Here is a 19,593-nt window from a genome sequence, read left to right as displayed (position 1 = left end):
CCCCCCCCCCCCCCCCCCCCGGTCCTGTCCTGAACCCTCAAGGCCTTCCTATATTGTCAACTCCTAGAGGCATGGACATCTTGTTTGTTTTCCATATCCTTTGACTTGAGAATTCTACTTGTAGGAATTTATCCCACCCCCCATATCAGACAAGCCCGAAAATTTCAGCATTGCTTCGAATAGAAGAAGTTGATGGCAACCACATGTCCCTTCAGTGGGGGCATTAACTGTGCTGCAGCCAGGTGGACACCAGTAAGCCATTAGAAAGGGGGACACGAATCTGTATTGACAAATGCAGTTGTCTGGGAGGGGTGAGGTGGGGGGAAAACCCAAACAGGCTAAGGTTATAAGGGTTTGTGCTCTGGCTAAGGTGAGACCGCTATCTGTACGTGAAAGTGAGTATTCTTGGGGAAAGTCTGTAAGGAGATAGTAGTTTTCATTTCTGTGTGATGGGATTAAGGGGCAGTTTTTATTTTCTTTATAACTTCCTGTAGAGTCTGAATTTTTGTAACCAAAGAAAGATTGAAAAAAGTGAGTTGGGGAGGATCAGAAAATGGCTAGAATCACTGGGAGGTGAACATTTGGTATTTAGCATAAGTGCCGAGCTCAGTTTTGCAGATCTGTGTTTTGAATTGAGTTAAATCCAGAGCCAAGTCTTTGCAGAAGACTAGCCTTTGTCCTCTTTTTTTCAGAGCAAAGTGCTGAAGCTCTCTTCCTCACACTGGTAGGTTTGAGAATTAGGCCCACACATGTCAGGAAATGCAGTGTGTCAAGTTCTTACACCTACTTGGCCTTTCTGTGCACCTGTATCTTCTTGTACCTGTTCCTTACGTATGCCTGATGGGCAATGATGATTTAACCTCTTTAAAATGGTACTAAGAGCTTTGTTAATATGTGCTATTACTAGTAGTATTGTTACTTCAAAATGCTTTTTTAATGATTTAATTTTACTACTTTTCTTGTTTACTAATGGTAGCATATTATCCTGGACCACAACTGCAACAAACATAGACTTCCCTAAAGGCTTTCAGGGACAATAGGGCTATCATGGTTATCAGCCTTGAAATGTCTACCCTACATGATTTAGGTCCAGAAGACTTGAGTAATGTGGACTAAAGATACTTAGCCTAAAAATTGTTGCCCATAATATAACGTAGGATATGTAATTGACCATACATATATAGTGTTCACAGGGATGTCTTCCCTAATATTTTAATATGGTACATATAGGCTAATTATAGAAACTTAATGTTGTAAGTTTTTGGTTCTTCTCCCTTTTGTCTTTTTATTATAATCGGTCCTGTTGGCCACCTCTTCCAGGAAATATTTTGTGATTTTTGACTTTGACTTTTTTTTTAAGATTTTATTTTATTTATTTATTTATTTATTTATTTTTAAATAAGATTTTTTATTTTATTTTATTTATTTTAAGATTTTATTTATTTATTTGACAGAGAGAGACACAGCGAGAGAGGGAACACAAGCAGGGGGAGTGGGAGAGGGAGAAGCAGGCTTCCCGCGGAGCAGGGAGCCCGATGCGGGGCTCGATCCCAGGAACCTGGGACCATGACCTGAGCCGAAGGCAGACACTTAACGGCTGAGCCACCCAGGCGCCCCTAAGATTTTATTTATTTATATATTTATTTTTTAAAAAGATTTTATTTATTCATTTATTTGAGAGAGTGAGAGAGAGAGAGAGCACATGAGAAGGGGGGAAGGTCAGAGGGAGAAGCAGACTCCCCGCCGAGCAGGGAGCCTGATATGGGACTCGATCCCGGGACTCCAGGATCATGACCTGAGCCGAAGGCAGTCGCTTAACCAACTGAGCCACCCAGGCACCCCTAAGATTTTATTTTATTTTATTTTATTTTATTTTTTAAAGTATTTATTTATTTGAGACAGAGAGAATGAGAGACAGAGAGCATGAGAGGGAGGAAGGTCAGAGGGAGAAGCAGACTCCCTGCCGAGCAGGGAGCCCGATGCGGGACTCGATCCCGGGACTCCAGGATCATGACCTGAGCCGAAGGCAGTCGCTTAACCAACTGAGCCACCCAGGCACCCCTAAGATTTTATTTTTAAGTAATCTCTACACCCAGTGTGAGTCTCGAACTCACAACCCAAAGATCAAGAGTCACATGCTCTCCCGACTGAGCCAGCCACACACCCCTTGACTTTCATTTTTAAATCGTTTTCAGTCTGCTCAACTACTCCTCCATCTTCCTCGTGTGTTCTACCTCCCATAATCCTAGTGGTGGGGGTTCCTTAAGATGCAGTCCTTATTTAACTACATTCTTGTTCTCATGGTTTCAGTTATTTTGAAGACTGCTATAAGATAAACACATTGTCTTTGCATGGCTGCTAGACTGTTCTTGGATAGTTTTCTATTAGCTAGAATTCCTCCTATCTGAAAGTAAACCTTCCTTATCCCCCAGGTGAACCTCCCTTCCTCTATACTAAATGGTAGCCTGTCCTCATTTCCCCAGTCACCCCGTCTCAGAATCTTGAGGTTACCTTGAACTCCTAAATGGCAGTTATGCTCTAAGCCTTCCTCATGTATTTGAAATGTTTCTTTTATCTATTGAAAGAGGTTATCAGCCTATCTCCTTAGTTTCAGTTTCTCCACAATTCAATGTACCCTGTGTCCTGTCTCCAGTCAGATCTTCCTGAGCTCTGTTTTTATCCTTGGCTCCAGAGCTAGGACTTCTCTGGGCCCTGCATATCAAGTTCAAACTTGTCTGACTTTCAAGGTCCTCATAATCTGATTGCATCCTACCCTACCCAACCATATTTTTCTTTTACTTTCTAAAATGTATTCTGTACTGTTTTCGGGAAGGGTGGCTCAATGCGACTGTGATCTTTACCTTTCAGGAGATGATGGCATCTCCGTCTTGGAAAGTGAGCATGCAGAGTTTGAAAAATTATCAAAAAAGACAATTCTGGTACATTCCGTCTCTCGAGGGCGGCGGTTCGGGCTCTAACAGGCACACGGTGCTACAGGACTCTTCCTACTGCCTTTCACTGCTCATCCAGATTCTTCTGACAGCCTCAAAATTCAGTCTTTCACTTCCCCAGACCACTATCACCTTATCTCCCCCTAAATTATAGAATGAATTGTATGGTGCCACATCACCATGAAGATAGATCTTGAAATTCAAGATTATACCCAGTCTAAATCTACTATGCTTCTATTCAACCTCATTCATTAATTCATTAAATGTAGAACCCCTTCCGTGATCTTGGCTCTGGGCTTGGCATTGAAGATATGGCAGTGAACTGCATAGACCTGGCCCCTGCCTTCATGTAGCATGTAGTCAAACAGATAATACACAAGTAATTGATTATTTGTGGCAAGTGCTACCCAGGAGAACCACCGGTCTTCCACATTCCCACACATGTCCTCTATTTCAGCTACTTCATCTGTGTATCTTTTCTCTTCTCCCAAGCATGTAACACATTTCTTTAAAAGATTTTATTTTTAAGTAATCTCTGTATCCAGTGTGGGGCTCAGACTCACAACCTGGAGATCGAGTTGCACACTCTGGCAACTGAGCCAGCCAGGTGTCCCTGCATAAAACACATTTTAGTATTTTGTAGCTTTTTTTCAATGTCTAAATGTAATCGTTCACACAACCCAAAGCATCTAAGTAAATGTTCATTGTTGGGTTATTTCTGAGTCTAGTCATGGTAGACAGTAACTGGGCAGATGGCAGTCCTTCACAGCTTCCTACATTTGCCATTGATTTAAACTGCACGAGAGCTGGGTGTCATCCGCCCATGTCTGAGTGCAGTAAGCAAATCACTTTCACATACCTGCTTTTCCAATTCGTGCTTTTTTTTCTGTTTTATAGCATTTTATTCCTTGCATTACTTAGGATGAATTGTCTGTTCCCCCTAATGAAGTTACTTGCTGAATGCCAATAATGTTTTCTAATTGTTTTATTTGTATAATTAGTGATTGGTGAATGATCCAGTGGATGGATACCTTACTCTGCTTCTTTTATTCCTCCTTAGATTTTTTACCCAGAAACTACAGATATCTATGATCGAAAGAACATGCCAAGATGTATCTACTGTATCCATGCACTCAGGTAATCAGATTTTCTTGGTAAAATAAACAGTGTACGTAGACACAGAGAACAGATTGCTAAATTGCCAGAGGTGGGGACTTAGGGGTGGGCGAAATGGGTAAAGAGGGTCAAAAATTACAGACTTCCAGCTATAAAATAACTAAGTCCTGGGGGTGTAACGTACTGCATGGGGATTTTAGTTAATAATGGTGTGGTGTAGGCTTGAAAGTTGCTAAGAGAGTAGATATTAAAAGTTCCCAGTATGGGGTGCCTGGGTGGCTCAGTCGGTTCAGCATCCAATTCTTGGTTTCAGCACAGGTCGTGATCTCAGGGTCCTGGGATCAAGCCCTGAATCAAGCTCCCCACTCAGGGGAGTCTGCTTCCTCTCTCTCTCTCTCCCTCTGTTCCTTCCCCCACCCCGCCCGAGCACTCTCTCTTTCTCTCTCTCTCTCAATTAAATATATCTTTAAAAAAAATTTCTCAGCACAGGGCACCTGGGTGGCTCAGTTGGTTAAGCGACTGCCTTCGGCTCAGGTCATGATCCTGGAGTCCCGGGATCGAGTCCCGCATCGGGCTCCCTGCTCGGCAGGGAGTCTGCTTCTCCCTCTGACCCTCCCCCATCTCATGCTCTCTCTCTCTCTCTCATTCTCTCTCTCAAATAAATAAATAAATAAAACCTTTAAAAAAAAAAATTTCTCAGCACAAGAAAAAAATCCGTAACTCTGTGTGGTGATGGATGTTAGACGTTATTGAGGTGACCATTTTGCAATATATACATCTATTAAATCATTATGTTGTACACCTGAAACTAATATAATGTTATATGTCAATTTTATCTCAATTTAAAAAAAAAAGGCAATTTAGGAATATCCTCGAAATTGAATGCATAGCCTTTTGTCCATGGTATAACAAAAAAGTTCTTGCATTAGCTTCAGGATTTCCGAATAGAATAGGATACTGTTGTCTTAACAAAATGGTGAGAAGCAGCTGTGTTTTTCTAGGGAGTAGGGAGAAGGGGATTTATTTATCCCCGTAATAGCAGATAATTTGGCTCTGAAAACATAGTATAGTCTTTCATTGTTGATCTAGTATTTCTCTGAACTGTGCATTTCAGCTGGGATGTAGTTTCTTCCTTTTTAATTAAAATCTCTTAACAATTACAAGAAAGTATGTACATTTCAAAACTTTCACTGTTTACTGTTTTGTCACAAGCCAGTAGCTGAATTACAGAATACACTCACCATGTCTTAATACTTTAGTAGTATAATTAAATTTTATCAACATCTTCAAATAATGCCTTCAACTATCAAATGGTTGATTTTTAATTTATTTCATTTTCTAGGTCCTCACCAAGCCAGTTTGTTAAGTAATGTTTATGCCAAACAAATATGATAAATAAGAACTGAAACAAAGTATAGTTTTTTCATAATTTCTTAGTAAATTTTGAAGATGACTTAATTTCAAGCCCTTGGCTCCTAGAATCAGCAAAGTACTGTATTGGAAGGAAGAGGCGATCTGTGTGGAGGGAGGGTGGGGTTCAGTAGATACGATAGCACCAGAGTGGTACAAATTTACCTGATGTCCATAGGGCTAAACGAGAAGGTGGTAGAAGTGAGCAGGACATGCTGATGGGGTTTCTTTGCCGGGCTGCCCATTTTATAAGGCATCCTGTATGTATGCTTAATAAATGTTAATTATATATATGAATATATTTATCATACTGACCCGTGAAAACCCTTGTTGTCTCCAGTTTGATAGAAAATGTGCCAGACCCTTGGATCCCTGGAACCCGTGTGAAACCCACAAAAGAAAAAATGTAGCTGAGGACTAGTACATAGCCACACTCGTCTGCCTTTGGTTCATTCTTGCCTGAATGCCCTTTTACTCCCTAGTTTAACCCACATTCTGCTCCAGCTGCTACTGTGGAACACCATGTTCATGGACGCCTTCTTTTACTTTTTCTCCCTCAGACAGAATTAGCCCTTTCCCATCTCTGTGCTCTTCTAGTATTTGCACATACCTCTTACTTCAAGTATAGGGTTTTTACATCCTCCTTGGGTTATTTGTTCTTGTTGCTTGCTTTCTGTGGATTCCTTGGAGGAAGACTGATTTCTGTTATTTGTGTCTCTAGTGCTTAGACGCCTTGCTGTAGTAGGTAGTCAATAAATGTTTGTGTCAAAATCATACATTGTAACAAATCTTCCCTCTCCTTCTCTAGCTCAGGGGGATATTTTCTGCCCTATAAATGAAAAAAGGAAATGGTGCTTTCTTTTATCAGATGACTCTTCATGTTTGTCTCAGCGTATCCAGTCAAGTTTTAATTCAGTTCCCACCTTCTTGGTGAGGTTTTGTGATTTCCAGTGACTCCTGCTCATTCCTTTGTCTAAACTCCTGTGTTTCTTTGTTTCTTAGTTCTATTGTTTCTTTCATATGTTTACTGTCTTTCTCTCTATTACATCATTAGCCTCTTAGGGACAGAGGTCATGCCTTACATTTCTTTTCCTTCCCTCCAAGGTACATGGCATAACGTTGGACAAACAAGAGTAACATAAGAATTTTTCAAAAATACTTAGCAGTGGGTGGTATCTAGGGGAATGTTCAGATTGTAGCAATTTCAAATGTATGTGTCTTAGCCAAAATCAGATTAATTCTGAGTATTGTGATTGGCTCAGTGTTAACAGTGAGGTTTGTCTGTATTGATAACCTTGTGAAGGTTGTACCTACAATGGATATCTGCACTTGGCCAGCAAGGGGCCGAGCCCTTGGAACTCCTCTCTGGGCGATCCGCAGCCATGGCTCTCTGCAGCGTCACCTGGCTCCCAGGCCCCCAAAGTCTCTGAACTGGAGATAAAGAATTAACTGTGCCTTTCTCAGAATCGGAAAGGGAGGAAGTCTGCTGTTGTTACTCATTTCTCTTCACTGTGCAGCCTGTGCTTAGAAATTCTATACAGAGCAATGTGTTCTGGTTGGTCATTTATGATTTCTTTCCTCCCTGGAGTGTTTTTCCTGAAGCGTCGGCAGCCGTTGGTATGTAGGCAGTTTATACGTGCTTGGAGCCTCCTCTTCACTGTATAGGACAACAGTGTTCCAGGCAGGCTCCCACTTCACTGTGTGCAGTGAGGCCCCTTCTCCCTTTTGGATTTGCAGCGACAGAAAAACATCATCTCCCTGTTTTCTACCTTCCTTCCTTCCTTCCATTCCACCCTCAGATAAGACCCCAGTTCTTTTTTTCTTTTTTTGATTAATTATTTTATTTATGAGAGAGAGACAGAGCACAAGCAGGGATATTGCAGAGGGAGAGGGAGAAGCAGACTCCCCGCTGAGCAGGGAGGCTGATGCAGGACTCGATCCCTGGACCCTGAGCTGAAGGCAGACGTTTAACTGACTGAGCCACCCGGGCATCCCAAGACCCCAATTCTTTATTATTATTTCATATATATTTGTATACTTTATTTCCATTTCCTCTGATGTTTTATCTTTTTAAGAACTGATTTTGGGGTTAAATTGGCCCATAATCCTATATCTTAAATTCAAAAGAAATGTAAAAGCTGAAAATTATATTTGTTTGGTTCCAACTCATTTGTTGGCAAAATCTGATCAGAATTAATTGAAGTTATTTAGAATAATAGTCTGCTTACTGTGATTATGTGTATGTTTCTCTGCAGAAAAGTAATGTATTTATTTAGAGGCGCTGCCTCAAGGCTTGCTGGCGTGTTTTATAATCCTGTATATACTTAAGTAAACAGACATGATATAATACTGTATATACTATAACACCTTTCTAATATCTGAGAAATCCTAAATTCATATCTGGCCCAAAGAATTTAGATCAGGGATTGTGGACTGTATTAGATTCTGTTTCCTAAGCAACTGCTATGTTTGTGTTTACGAGGCTTTATTAACAGTCTTTGAGATCAGCATAGTGACTTCTTACAGGTTACTCTGCAGGCAGCAAAGATAATAGGAATCCACAGCCTCCTTTTCCCCATTGCTACAAAGTACAGCTCTGGTGGGAAAAAAGAAAAGAATGAACCTGAGCTCAATCACAGGCTGACTGTTGTAGGCACCTATCAGTTTTATTTGTAAATGTAGGGAGAACAGGAGCAAAGAATGGACAGGGGTGTTTACTGGTAGGATTGAAAGTTTCAACTCTGAGGTTGAGTACTGTCTCGGTTCTGGGCCAGAGGGTCTGAGTGGCCATCGTGGTTATATTCATAACTCCAGCAGCTCCTTAAAATAGTCCCAATAATTGAGATAAAAGAAAGATGATGCCTGTGTCTTAGCTTCTCCTCTACTTTATTCATATCAGCCAGGGATATCATAAAAACTTTAATTTACCATCAGAAGATCTTAAAAACGAACTCACTCTTCTTGGGCTTGTAAAAGTGACATTCTTGAAATTTCGTAAAGTGTGGCAGCCACTTTGCTCTTTCCAAGTAGAAATAAAAGAGGGTTCCTGAAGAAAAGTATTCTTACTAATTTGGAATGCAGGTGGGACATATTATGTGGGAGAAATAATATATATAATAGGGACATATGACAGGTATAGAATGTTATTGGCTATTTTGCTTTGGAAATTTTGTTGAATAGATTTAAAATCTTTTGAGAGAGAAACTTTATATAGTTCCATTTTGAGCATTTTACTCTAAAAAAAGCACTTAATCATATACAGATGATTCATACTTGTACTTACCTGAGAAAATAATTAGCTACTCTGAATGTATAAATTCGAATGTATTTTCAGAATACTTGACGTTTTTTAGATTATACATTTGTGTTTATACAATTTAAGTTCTGATCAGTTCTGTGAATGCAGTGTACATGATCCATATTTGTGTTTAGATCAAACTGAGGTTTATAGATTATTTGCAAAAACTGTAGGTCACTCTGTTGAGTTACTGTGATTTCTTTCTTAGGCGTTTTTTTATTTATTCCCTTATTGCTAGGCCATCAGCGTCTTGCTCGTGTCCATCCCTGTCAAGTACACGTCTTTTTCTTTCTTTTTTTAAGATTTTATTTATTTATTAGAGAGAGAGACAGCGAGAGAGGAAACACAATTAGGGGGAGTGGGAGAGGGAGGAGCAGGCTTCCCGCCAAGCAGGGAGCCCGATGGCAGGGCTACCCTGGGACCATGACCTGAGCCGAAGGCAGACGCTTAATGACTGAGCCACCCAAGGCACCCCTGTTAAATACACTTCTAATTTGTTGGTTATGATCTGCTAGGTCCTTAGAATCCAGTTAAGCGAATTCACGCTTACAGACATTTACTTATCCATCTGTCCATCTGTGAAATGTTAATATTTATTAATATATGCCAAGTTCCGGGTAGACATTGGTGAACAAGACTTTTATTCCTGCCTTCATGAGATTTAAAGTCAAATAGATTTCTTTTTTTATTTAAACAATAAAGATACATAATGTTTGTTTAAAACTCATAAATTACCTGAACTATTTCCGTCACTAATATGAATTCAGTTTAAAGAAGACTTTTTATTTGAATCATTTTCATGACAATGTTATAAATATCTTGTTAGTTAAAACTTATTGATCACAGGAAGGTGGACAGAAGTGAAGATTTCTCCACTTAGATTAATTATATTCACATGTATGTTTTTTTTTTTTTTTAAGATTTTATTTATTTATTTGAGAGAGAGAGAATGAGAGAGAGCACATGAGAGTGGGGAGGGTCAGAGGGAGAAGCAGACTCCCTGCCGAGCAGGGAACCCGATGCGGGACTCGATCCCGGGACTCCAGGATCATGACCTGAGCCGAAGGCAGTCGCTTAACCAACTGAGCCACCCAGGCGCCCCTAATTATATTCACATGTATGTTAACATCTAATTACACACTGGATTTGTACCAGAACTGGGACTCGAACTTGTGTCTTCTGATTCCCAGTCCAGTGCTTTTTGCATTGCATTATGTGACTTTCTAGGACAATATTATGTAAAACTAAGAAAAGGTTCTGAGATAAAGTACGGTAACTGCAAAGGGGGGGAATATGGTAGCATGCAGGGATATGTTCAGAATGTTTGTTCTTTATGCTGACTTTCCCCGTTAATCTAAGAGTAGCAGCTAGGTGCAACTGGGAGGCCTAACTCTTTTTTGCATATCGTGTCTTCTAGTTTGTACCTGTTCAAACTGGGCCTGGCTCCTCAGATTCAAGACCTATATGGAAAGGTTGACTTCACAGGTAAGGAGTTACAAACTTGGCAGGAAATGCTTGATTTATGTGGAAATAGCCTGGAGAGTCAACAATACCAATTTTAAAGACATAGGGCTTTAAAAACACTCTGGCAACAGAGATCAAAGAAGTATAAGTAACTTGCTTCTCCTATGTGCATTGAGAAGACCACTAAACTTGGAATTTCAAACTTTGTTCTCTCATTTTAGCAAGTACCTACGGTGGTCAAAGCTAGGGTGACAATTGAGTAATTAAAAAATTTAGCTTTTTTACCTTATTCTGTGTGTATTTGCTATTGTCAGATGCTTGAAGAGATGGGAGCTTGGGGAGAAAAAGAACAGTAGTAATATTGGTTAGGGGTAATATAGATTCAAATATTTTGAACTGGTCATTATTTTGTAGGCTTGGGAATTTTAAATTTAATAAAACTTTTATCTGTGACATTTTTCCTTCTGGGGAAGTTGTTCACCAGATCTGGGGCAAAGGGCCAAACTTTACATGTTGTTTTATCATTTGGCTTCCTGCCTTGGAAGCAAAATAGTTTAAGAGCGGCTAGTGAGGGGAGGGTATGTGCTCTGGTAAGCGCTGTGAATTGTGCAAGACTGTTGAATCTCAGATCTGTACCTCTGAAACAAATAATGCAATATATGTCAAGGAAAAAAAAAAAAAGATAGCAGGAGGGGAAGAATGAAGGGGGGGAAATCGGAGGGGTAGACGAACCATGAGAGACGGTGGACTCTGAAAAACAAACTGAGGATTCTAGAGGGGAGGGAGGTGGGAGGATGGGTTAGCCTGGTGGTGGGTATTGAGGAGGGCACATTCTGCATGGAGCACTGGGTGTTATGCACAAACAATGAATCATGGAACACTTCATCTAAAACTAATGATGTAATGTATGGGGATTAACATAAGAATAAAAAATAAATAAATAAATAAATAAAAAAGAGCGGCTAGTGACTTGGCGTGTAAAGACATCTGGCTGGCTTGTGGGTCACTTGTTGCTGAGCTCCCTTCAAAGCTGCTCCATTTGGAAGTTCATTGTAGAAAATGCCAGAAGGAGCAGTTTTGAGAAACTCTTTTCTGTAGGGCTGTTTCTCATGTTATACTGAGTTTTGATGCTCTTGATAATAGTAATAATAGTTAATGTCTACTGAGTGTATGCTTTGTGCCAGGTGCTATGCTCAGTGCTTTCCGTATATCATCTCATTAAATCCTCATAATCCTAGGAGGTAGCCACCACTTTATCCCGTTTTGTAGTTGGGGAATCTGTTTCCTTCTCTGAGTTCTGGAAAGGTGCTTAACTTGCTCACCTGGGTCTTCATCTTTTCCTGTAGAAGAGGAAATCAACAACATGAAGATTGAACTGGAGAAGTACGGGATCCAGATGCCCGCCTTCAGCAAGATCGGGGGCATCCTGGCTAACGAACTCTCAGTGGATGAAGCCGCATGTAAGCAGAGAGAAATTTTGTGGGTTCACATGGGATTGTTGCTACCACTTTCAGTCATGGATACTATGATGGTCCTGGACGTTAGGAATTTTGTTAGCAAGCTTAGGTCGGTAGAGGTAGTTTAACACTGCTGTGGGCTTCTGTGCTATTGTTATTTGGAAGTAAGTGAGTGATTTCGATGAAAATAAAAGCATTTAGAAAGTGAGTTCTACATTTCAGTGCCTCTTTGGATTTCTTTTTTTTTTTTTTTAATGGTACTTACATGATGAATAAGGGTGAACATTTCCATAATATCTGCTCTTTGCAAGGCTCTTTAACGAATATTTCCCTGTGAGATTCCAAACTCAGCATCCCAGACATGGGATCACAGGGAGAGCTCTGGCCTTTGCGCATCCAGGAAGAGACTAGGTTTACAGGATTCAGGAAGCCATTCCTCCAACCCCAGTCATCTTTTCTCTATCAAAACGAGCCTTTTCCTGCAGTAGGGGGTTATGATGTTGTTCTGGATATGTCATGTACATCCCTTACTCTGTATAACCCCAGTGTTCTATGTTTTGAATTTTTTTTTTTTCTTTTTAGTGCATGCTGCTGTTATTGCCATTAATGAGGCTGTTGACCATAGAATTCCAGCTGACACATTTGTGGCTCTGAGAAACCCGAATGCCATGCTTGTAAATCTCGAAGAGCCTTTGGCTTCCACATACCAGGATGTGCTTTATCAGGCCAAGCAGGAGAAAATGACCAACGCTAAAAACAGGGTAAAAATGGAACATTTCCTCTTTCTAATTGATTTATATTCTTTCATTGTTTGATAGGACTCCATTTTTTAAAATCCATTTTCTTGAAGTATAATTTACACACAGTAAAATTTACTCATTTTACATGTATGGTTTGATAGGTTTTGACAAACGTGTGTGGTTACAAAACCATCATCCCCCAAGTCCCCAGGTCCTTCTTCATAGTCAGCCTCTACTGCCCTCCACTCCCCACCCTTGGCCCCAGGCAACTTCCAGTCTGAACAGATCCCTATATTTACCTTTTTAAGAATTACATATAAATGAAATGGGTTTACACAGTATGCAGTCTTTGGTATTAGATTCCATTTTGACTTTTACTTTATTCTTGAATTTTGTGCACAGCAATGAGAAGTTCTGAGATCTGGACCTTGGGGGTGCCCGTTCTGCTCAGGTCTGAGGCAAGGATGCAGGCTCCCGAGCGAGCAGGGCAGGGTTCGCCCGTGCTTCCGCTTGTGCCCAACTCTGGAAGCACTCTTGGGCTTGTCATTAACAAGTGGATCTGCTTTTGTGTTTTTAGTGAAGAGTTGTGTAGCACCCTTCCTCTTTGTTCTCTCATGGTTGTGGGAGGAGTATAAGTGTTTCTGAGGTCTTCCTAGAGACCTGAACTGATTTATTACACTTTTTATTCATCTTCAGACAGAAAACTCTGAGAGAGAAAGGGATGTTTATGAGGAGCTGCTCACTCAAGCTGAAATTCAAGGCAATATAAACAAAGTCAACAGTAAGTATGTCCCTTAGTTGGGTACCTGCGGGGATGTTACAGAATAATGGGAGTGTTGATCTATTTTTATTTTTATTTTTTGAAGACTTTACTCATTTATTTGTCAGAGAGCACAACCAGGGGGAGTGGCAGGCAGAGGGAAAAGCAGGCTTCCCACTGACCAAGGAACCCAATGCGGTACTTGATCTCAGGACCCTGTGATCATGACCTGAGCTGAAGGCAGACGCTTAACTGACTGAGATACCCAGGCGCCCCTAAGTTTGTTTTAGACATTAGTGGATTTGTTTAGGAACTATTGCTTACTACTGTTTTTTTGTGTTCATGTATCTTCTGTTTCAGCTGCTGTCATCCTCAGGCAGGCCCTCCCTCTATTTGCTCATCTGCTGTAGCTTCTGGGCTCATTGTTGGCTAATTTCACTGTTTTACCCTGTATTAATACACTTTAAAAAATTCTAAATAGGGATTTTATTTTTCCTTATTTATTTTTTTTTAAGTAGGCTCCATGCTCAGCCTGGGGCCCAACACGGGGCCTGAACTCATGACCCTGAGATCAAGACCTAAGCTGATATCAACAGTCAGATGCTTAACCGGCTGAGCCACCCAGGTGCCCCCACTACTATTGATATTTTTATGCATATCTTTAAAAACATATTTAAACAAAAATGAGATTATACCATTCTACTGAGTCTTGTATGTATGTGTTATATACTTTGAGGAATTAAATGTCTCGAAAGTGTCATTTTCATTTTGTCACTCTTCCGCTAAAGAACCTGCATTGGTTCCTCATCACTTGCCGGACAAAACGCAGACCCCTAGCCTAGGGGAGTTTTTTATACGGTATTTTATGCATACAACTCTCTATACAAACTCATTTGCCTAATTGTCTCCCATATTCACTCTGTTCCTTTCATGACTCAGGAAAGAGTCCCTCTCTGGAGCGGCTCAGACCAGGAACTTGGTCTCTTGGCTTCTTACTAATAGCTTTGTGGCATGGGACCCCTGTGGCCCAGACTTGTTCTGCAGATGGTGAGGTAATGCATGTAAATTGCCTGGTATTTAGTGAGTACTCAGTAAACATTAGCATTATCATAGCTTTTGCTAATCGTGTATTCTCAGTATAATGCCCTCATCCCTTATCTCTTACCTGACCCAAATTACACAGTCATTCACGGTCCAGCTCACTTCTCACCTGCACCCATTCCAGCTCTCCCATGGCATTTATAAACCAACTACCTAATTTTCTACGCAATTACATATTGTCTTCTCTTGCTTGCCTTTGTTTCTGACATCTCTATAAACTCCTTCTAGTACAGATTACTTAGGAGTTCTGCTTCTTTTGAAATCCCTGTAATTCCAAGTGTAATGGTTAGACCCACCAAAAGAACTAAAAAGCTTATTTGATTTCAACCAGGTTTGACCTTGTTTTGCTCAAGATAATAATTACAATAGTAATAGTAATCCTTGTCCTCTCTGTTCATTGGGAAGCACTAATTCTCCCTTGAACCAATACTTGGAATAACTAGAGAGACTTTATAAGATTTTACGAACTCTGTATGATCAGGCGCTCTAAATCCTGACCAGGAGTCTTTGTATTCTGTTCCATTCTTGTTCATTTAAGATAATGGTTTTCTGAACGGAGTAATAGTTCCATTCACGTATGGGTGATGTGTTGTGCTGTATCTGTATGAATATTTAAGCCAGCAATATTTGTCTCTGTGAGAAGGAAGTCCGGCATGTTTCCTGCTGCGTACACTGCATAAAACACTCTTAGTTTTAATAAGGTGTTTTTTTCCTACTATGTTGTTTAGGATTTTTTTTTTTTTTAATTTATTTTTTTTTAAAAGATTTTATTTATTTGACAGAGAGAGATAGCGAGAGCAGGAACACAAGCAGGGGGAGTGGGAGAGGGAGAAGCAGGCTTCCTGCTGAGCAGGGAGCCCGATGTGGGACTCGATCCCGGGACCCCGGGATCATGACCTGAGCCGAAGGCAGACGCTTAACGACTGAGCCACCCAGGCGCCCAAGGATTTTATAACCGTCGTAGCTTTACCTGGCTAAGTCTGTGAGAGTCAGTTATAAAACTGTGGGGGAAGAGACATAGCTGTATGTTTTTAAAGTGTTCCATTCAGGGGCGCCTGGGTAGCTCAGTGGGTTAAACATCCGACTAGGTCTCAGGTCATGATCTCAGGGCCGTGAGATTGAGCCCTGTGTTGTGCTTGAGATTCTTTCTCTTTCTCTTCCTCTCCCTCTGCCCTTCCCTCTCCACTCCTCTCTCTCTAAAATAAATAAATACTTCTTTTCAAAAAATTCCCTCAAGTAGCTTTCAACGTGGTAGCGAAGATAGACATGCAAATGAGTAATTTCAGGGCAACTTGCTTAGAACAATGTATCAAAGATGTATGAGGTACAGTCATAGAAAAAGACAGGAATAATGTCTTTCCTTGGAGGTTTGTATAAGAACCTTCACTGGATGGAGCGCCTGGGTGGCTCAGTCGTTGAGTGTCTGCCTTCAGCTCAGGTCATGATCCTGGAGTCCTGGGATCGAGCCCCGCATCGGGCTCCCTGCTCGGCGGGAAGCCTGCTTCTCCCTCTCTCACTCCCCCTGCTTGTGTTCCTTCTCTCACTGTGTCTCTCTCTATCAAATAAATAAAATCTTAAAAAAAAAAAAAAAAGAACCTTCACTGGATAGATAAGGTGAGGATAAGGCAGGATTCCCCAGAGAGTGACAGTCTTCCTAATCGTAGAGCCAAGTCTGAAGCAATAGAAACTTGTGTGCTGGGGTGCCTGGGTGGCTCAGTCGTTAAGCATCTGCCTTCGGCTCAGGTCATGGTCCCAGGGTCCTGGGATCGAGCCCCGCATCGGGCTCCCTGCTCCGTGGGAAGCCTGCTTCTCCCTCTCCCACTCCCCCTGCTTGTGTTCCCTCTCTCACGGTGTCTCTCTCTGTCAAATAAATAAATAAAACCTTTAAAAAAAAAAAAAAAGAAAGTTGTGTGCTAGGAAGATAAGGGAACTTTAGGTCCCAGGAATTATCTTAACATAATTACAGATAAGATTCTTTCCCTGAGGGTATGAGAACCAGAATTGAAGCCACTGCCCCGGGGAGAAAGCTGCAGGCCAAATAGTTAAAAATGAGAATAAGTTTTTATTTACTTTTTTTTGTAGAACACAGAAAATTAGTTAAAGCTTAGTGGAAGAAAGTATTTAAATAATGTTCTAAACTTTATCATCTTTATAGTGTGAATGTTATGTTTATTTAAATATTTCCCTATTTATGTAGTAAGTATGCTTCTAGTAAAACCATAATCGACTAGATGCTTTTGTAGATAGATAATCTGAGATTCTACATCGCATAGCTAGAAAAAGCCTGGTTGTTTACCTGTATTGTTTCTTTTCTGTCCCCACTCCTGTAAAAGCTCCACCGAGACAGAGAGCATTTGTTTTGTTCACAGCTGTTATTTGCAGCACAAAGCTGGTGCTCAGTAAATGCTGTTGAGGCAATGGATGATTAGTTGGCTAATGGTCACATGGACCGACTCAAGGAGCCTTCGCCTTGGTGTGGTGATGGGTTAGCTGAACTGCAGGTGTAATCATTGGAGAGGAGTGAATAGTCTCTCAGGAGTCTACAGTGAGGCTACAGATCCAGAGATTTAAAATTTTCCTTTTAACACTTTATATTTCTTTTTCTTTTTTTTTTCTTTATTAACATTGAAACATTTAAAATTTTTAAGTGCTGCTATGCCCCAAATATTTTTATTTTTAGTATGTTATTATTGATTTGTTTTGCTACTTTGGTGATAAAATCAGATCCCTTGGGTGGAGCATGGAGGGAGAACTCTGTTTTCTCTTATAAAAATAGGGAAACTGAAAATAATACAGTAATGATGACTTGCCAGTGGCTATTATTTTTGAAGTCAGAAAATACCTTATTCTGACTGCCAACCTAATACCTTATTTATTTTGCAATATACAAAGTGCTTTCATGTATGTGATTTCGTTTGATCTTAACAACACTGTGAGGAACGTGTCTTTATTGTTTTCAGATGAAGGAACATCTAGGTTTTCACTGCCAGATGTTAAAAGACCTTGTATGACCTCAGGTTCTATGACTAGAAGTAGAGTGTACTGAGAGGGTGTAGGTAGCCCCTACCATTCCCCGCGGTCAGACCACCCTTGCTAACTGGGCCCTCACTGTCCTGGTGGAATGTGTTCAGGAGGTAGCAGGGTAATGAAGGGATTCAGACTGATGATATTAAGAAGGAATGAAGGCTCTTTAGTCTGGGGTGGACTGTCAGAGGGAAAGAGGGACTGGATGTTTTCAAGCGTCAACACTAGGGTGAAAGCTTTCACGATTTTGTTTTTGTTTTGTTTTGTTTTTTTAAGCAAAATTGCTCAAAGATGTAGTAAATTGCTGTGGGAGAAACCTCCTCCTGTTCGGTAGTTTCATCTAGACAATAACTTGGCGTTTAGAGGGCACTTAGACATGCATTGGTTTGGATTGGCGCCTCTTATATTGCTACCCCATATTGGTGCCAAGGTGTCTACATCTGGAAGCTTTTTAGTAGGCCTGAGCCATGATCTAGGAATCTGTTAACTGATGAACAGCCCGGCTGGGGGCCCCTGGACTTGAGGACTTTAAGGTTCTCCTCCAATCCCAAGATCTTGTGCTTCCATGATATTCCAGAATAAAGGCCATCTGATCTATATTTCCCTCATCTGAAATTGAGTTTGGTTTTGGGGAAGGAAAAGTATTCTAGGCTGTGATGCTCACAAAGTGTTTTCATAAGCTGTGGCCTTTTCCTCTCCTCAGCCTCTTCTGCCTTAGCAAATGTGGACCTGGCTTTGGAGCAGGGCATGGCACCGGCCTTGGTCAAGGCCCTGCAGTCTCCAGCTCTGGGCCTTCGAGGGCTGCAGCAACAGAACGGGGACTGGTACCTCAAGCAGCTCCAGAGCGATAGGCAGCAGAAGAGACAGGTAAAAGTATGGTGGGCTGAACCCATGGGCGTTCACATATATCCATGCGAATCTTGTGCTGTCCTTTAAAGATTTTTATGGGGCCTTTTTTCCCTGTAGTTAGACTATAACCTATAGCTTTTAGTATGACTTTTTTTTCCTGCATATAAATGTAGGTTTTTAAGATATCCTCAGGTAAGAAACACATTGTCTTTAGTTCCCTTTCACTTTTCCAGTTGTAAACCCTCTTAAACAAGTAGTACCTGCCCTCTGAACCTAACCACCCCTTCACTTGAAGCATCCTTCTTAATTCCCCAACTCAAAGCCATGGGGGAAAACCTGAATCTCTTTCACATTCTTACTTCAGGACTTTCTACTTAAAAAGGAAAGCAAACATCAACTAGTTTCCTCTGGCCAGCACTGGGAAAGCACGTAACGTGCAGTAAGAGTAGACTGTGGAATTGTACTTAGTGGGGTTTGTAGGACAAATATGAGTGGCTTGCTTTTTTTGTCTGAATGAGGACAAACAAGTGTACATTTTTTCAGATTCCCAGCATATATCGGCCAAAGTAAGCGGCATTAATGTGCTAATGAGTCTGTGAATGTCTTATGTCAATATTTTGATGCTTCTCACAAGCTATCTTTTTTTATCTGCTGGTATCTGGAAAGTCACTCTACCCCGTATTTGGCAGGGGCTTTGGCTCTCACTAGGACTGCCGCTTTCTCTGCACGTAGCCTGACGCTGTCATTTCGGCCCATGGTTCTTCGTCCCTGTGACTACTGTTGAGATACCACTGTAAGGCCTGGAGGCACAGGCATGAGAATCTTCACATAAATGTTCTTTGCTTTTCTTAGGGTGGTCAGGCTGATCCCCTACAGAAGGAAGAGCTCCAGTCTGGTGTGGATGCTGCAAACGGTGCTGCCCAGCAGTATCAGAGAAGTAAGAGTCCTCTCCCTGAGATCCTGAGGAGGGCTTAGGTCCACTGGGGCGTCTGAGGTCAGATCCCGTCACTCCTCACCCCCACCCCCAAGCCTGCTAGCCATAATCGAGTACCAGGGGCCTTTGGCAGGAGGGCTCCTCTGGTTTTCAGAGTAGAACTGGAGTCCACGTGGGCTCACTTTGGCTTGGAAGCACTTGAGCGTTGGAGGCGGTGAGACTTAGGGGCTTGCTGGGTGAGATCTGGATGGTGGAAGAGAGAGAAGGATGTTGCCAACATGGGCCGAGAGGAAAAGGAAATGTGAGCAAGCGAAAGGAAGTGTGAGCAGAGATACAGATGATGAAGGATGTATTGAAGCAACAGTGATGAGAATAAAATTTCTGTAGATGTTTGGGGCCGAGTTGTATAAGATAAAGGCTTAGAAAGATTGTGGAAACCTTTGAATGGCCGCTTAAGAAGCTGGTCCTTGATTCGCCGGGCTGCACGGG

The 19,593-nt window shown here is 41.3% G+C and overlaps 2 protein-coding genes across 3 annotated transcripts in view; both read left to right on the top strand.

Moving 5' to 3' along the window:
* The window catches only part of WDR73 (WD repeat domain 73), a 147,896-nt gene that overhangs the window by 124,397 nt on the left and 3,906 nt on the right, over positions 1-19,593 (top strand). The gene's annotated exons all lie outside the window — the stretch shown is intronic.
* The window catches only part of IQGAP1 (IQ motif containing GTPase activating protein 1), a 61,244-nt gene continuing 45,632 nt past the window's right edge, over positions 3,982-19,593 (top strand). For both annotated transcript variants that reach the window (XM_081831722.1, XM_081831720.1), the window contains exons 1-7: positions 3,982-4,088; positions 10,193-10,260; positions 11,586-11,699; positions 12,279-12,457; positions 13,133-13,217; positions 18,025-18,188; positions 19,023-19,107. In XM_081831722.1, coding sequence (XP_081687848.1) covers positions 4,054-4,088; positions 10,193-10,260; positions 11,586-11,699; positions 12,279-12,457; positions 13,133-13,217; positions 18,025-18,188; positions 19,023-19,107 — 730 coding nt within the window. In that variant the 5' untranslated portion in view covers positions 3,982-4,053. The remainder of the gene's footprint in view (positions 4,089-10,192; positions 10,261-11,585; positions 11,700-12,278; positions 12,458-13,132; positions 13,218-18,024; positions 18,189-19,022; positions 19,108-19,593) is intronic.

This window comes from Leptonychotes weddellii, chromosome 9 (genome assembly GCF_054177405.1).
Source record: "Leptonychotes weddellii isolate Sample4059 chromosome 9, ASM5417740v2, whole genome shotgun sequence".
In the NCBI taxonomy this organism is placed as follows: Eukaryota; Metazoa; Chordata; class Mammalia; order Carnivora; family Phocidae; genus Leptonychotes; species Leptonychotes weddellii.
The sequence above is the reverse complement of the archived record's forward strand: the minus strand, read 5'-3'. Positions and strand labels throughout refer to the sequence as shown.